The 1,783-nt window shown below is 49.7% G+C and overlaps 1 protein-coding gene across 1 annotated transcript; it reads right to left on the bottom strand.

Moving 5' to 3' along the window:
• Positions 1-634: 634 nt before the first annotated feature.
• Positions 635-1,612, bottom strand: PPTG_00123 (hypothetical protein; the record flags this gene model as incomplete). The annotated part of the gene is made up of 1 exon (XM_008891488.1): positions 635-1,612. One exon carries the CDS (start codon positions 1,610-1,612, stop codon positions 635-637), a length of 978 nt encoding a protein of 325 aa, XP_008889736.1.
• Between the last annotated feature and the right edge of the window lie 171 nt (positions 1,613-1,783).

The raw sequence follows: 1,783 nt of genomic DNA, 5'->3' as shown, positions 1-1,783 counted from the left end.
TTGAACGTCAACGAAGAACTGTTGGAGCACGTAGCCTCACAGGGCATCGTACTCAAAGTGGACGGGATCCGTGATCATCGTTGGAACGACCGGATCAAAGACTACGAGCTGCTGATGCATTGGCATGGTTTGGGGGCTATTGAAGATTCGTGGGAACCTATGAAGTCTGTGCGCAAGGATGTGAGGCTCATGGTGGAGAATTATGCAAAGCAGGCCAGTGATAACGATTTCACGGCAGCAGTAGTATCGGTGTAGCAGAAGCGCACAAGAGACCACGTGGTGAACATGGGCAAAAAGGACATCGATAGGCTGATGGTCTAAGGCCACGAAAATGTTGAAACCCGATTGCGATGGACTGCATTTGACGAGATTAGCCTCGGGGGGAACTGTAGTGGGAGATGGTCTAGATGTAGAGCCAAATCTCGCTCACAGGAGTGTACTGGAGATCGGACTCCAGGTACACTAGCTGGCGGTTAGGAATTCAACAAGATAGTTCAGGGTTGAATTAGAAACGGGTTCTGGTTGAAGGCAGACCAGGAGTTAGTTTAGTGGAAAGGAAGTGCTCCAGCCAAGGTGTTGTTCACTTTTCCATTTGCTCAACGGAGCTCATTGGAATACAATCGGCGTACTAGTTTTAGCAAGTGCCAGCTTCCCCATTTGAAGTGTGTTTAGTATCGAAACCCACTACAATCAACCCGCCAGCAGCAGCTCCAAGACCGCCAGCAAACGAGCCTGAGGATGTCGCTGCGACGGCCACAGCTTCGTTCACCTGCGGTAATCCCCCGGATACTGAGCTAGAGCGTCCTACAATCGTGTTCCCCGAACTTATCGGAGCTGTTGAGGTGGCTTTACTGACATTTTGCTGCGCTAGGAAATGCTGCAAGTCGCCACCTTCCATGAATTCCTGCACCATGACCACGTGCTCCAATGTGTTCCACGCGATACCATTCAGAGTCACAATGTGAGGGTGTTTCAACTGTGCCATGAGGTAGATTTCGGCCAGAAACATCTCCATTTCATGCAACAAGCGACGCTTTTCCGGCACCAGTTGCTTGAGTGCGACCTGGCTGTTACTGTGCAGTGCAAGCCAAATTTCACCCGTTGTGCCCCGAGACAGCGGACGAAGCAGTTGCAGTTCGCCCATTGGAACACGTAGACGACGGAGCTTGCGGTGAGACTCAAACAGACGGAAGCTTCGGATGGCCATCTCATTCTTTCGAGCTGTAGCATCGTCGGGTAAACCTCCTTTATTTTCCACTGGTACGGGCGTTTCTGTGTCATTTTGCAGCAGATTCAGTCGTGCGTTGGAGGCTAACGGGTCGAAAGCAGACGCTGACAAGCCGATAGTCGCGTCAAAATGCTCGAACGCCGCTGCATTCGAAACTCCTTCGTCATAACTCAGCGACGTTTGTGATACATTGAGAGCGGAGTCTTGAGAGCTGTACGCGCTGTCATCACTGTCTAGACTGGACGATGATGAATAGGACGAAGATCGGTTTTGTCGACTAGTTCCTGATGTGTGAGAGCTTCGAGAACGGCTCTTGCCTTTCCGCTTAGACACCAGGAAGGCCTCCACTGCTCCGTTATCAAACAAATGGCGATTCTCACGCATAAACAGATCGGTAATCACTATCACAGGTCACTATCTCCTTTGGTAGCAGCAAAAAAAAATGATTAGGTCACGTGATCAAACGATGTTTGATCACGTGAAGGGCAACCCGCAATAATATAATATTCACAACAATCAAATGCAAATGTGGTTGTATTCAGTATGACTAGCAGT

This window comes from Phytophthora parasitica (genome assembly GCF_000247585.1).
Source record: "Phytophthora parasitica INRA-310 unplaced genomic scaffold supercont2.1, whole genome shotgun sequence".
NCBI lineage: Eukaryota > Oomycota > Peronosporomycetes > Peronosporales > Peronosporaceae > Phytophthora > Phytophthora nicotianae.
Note: the sequence above shows the minus strand (reverse complement) of the source record. Positions and strands in the feature narration are given on the sequence as shown.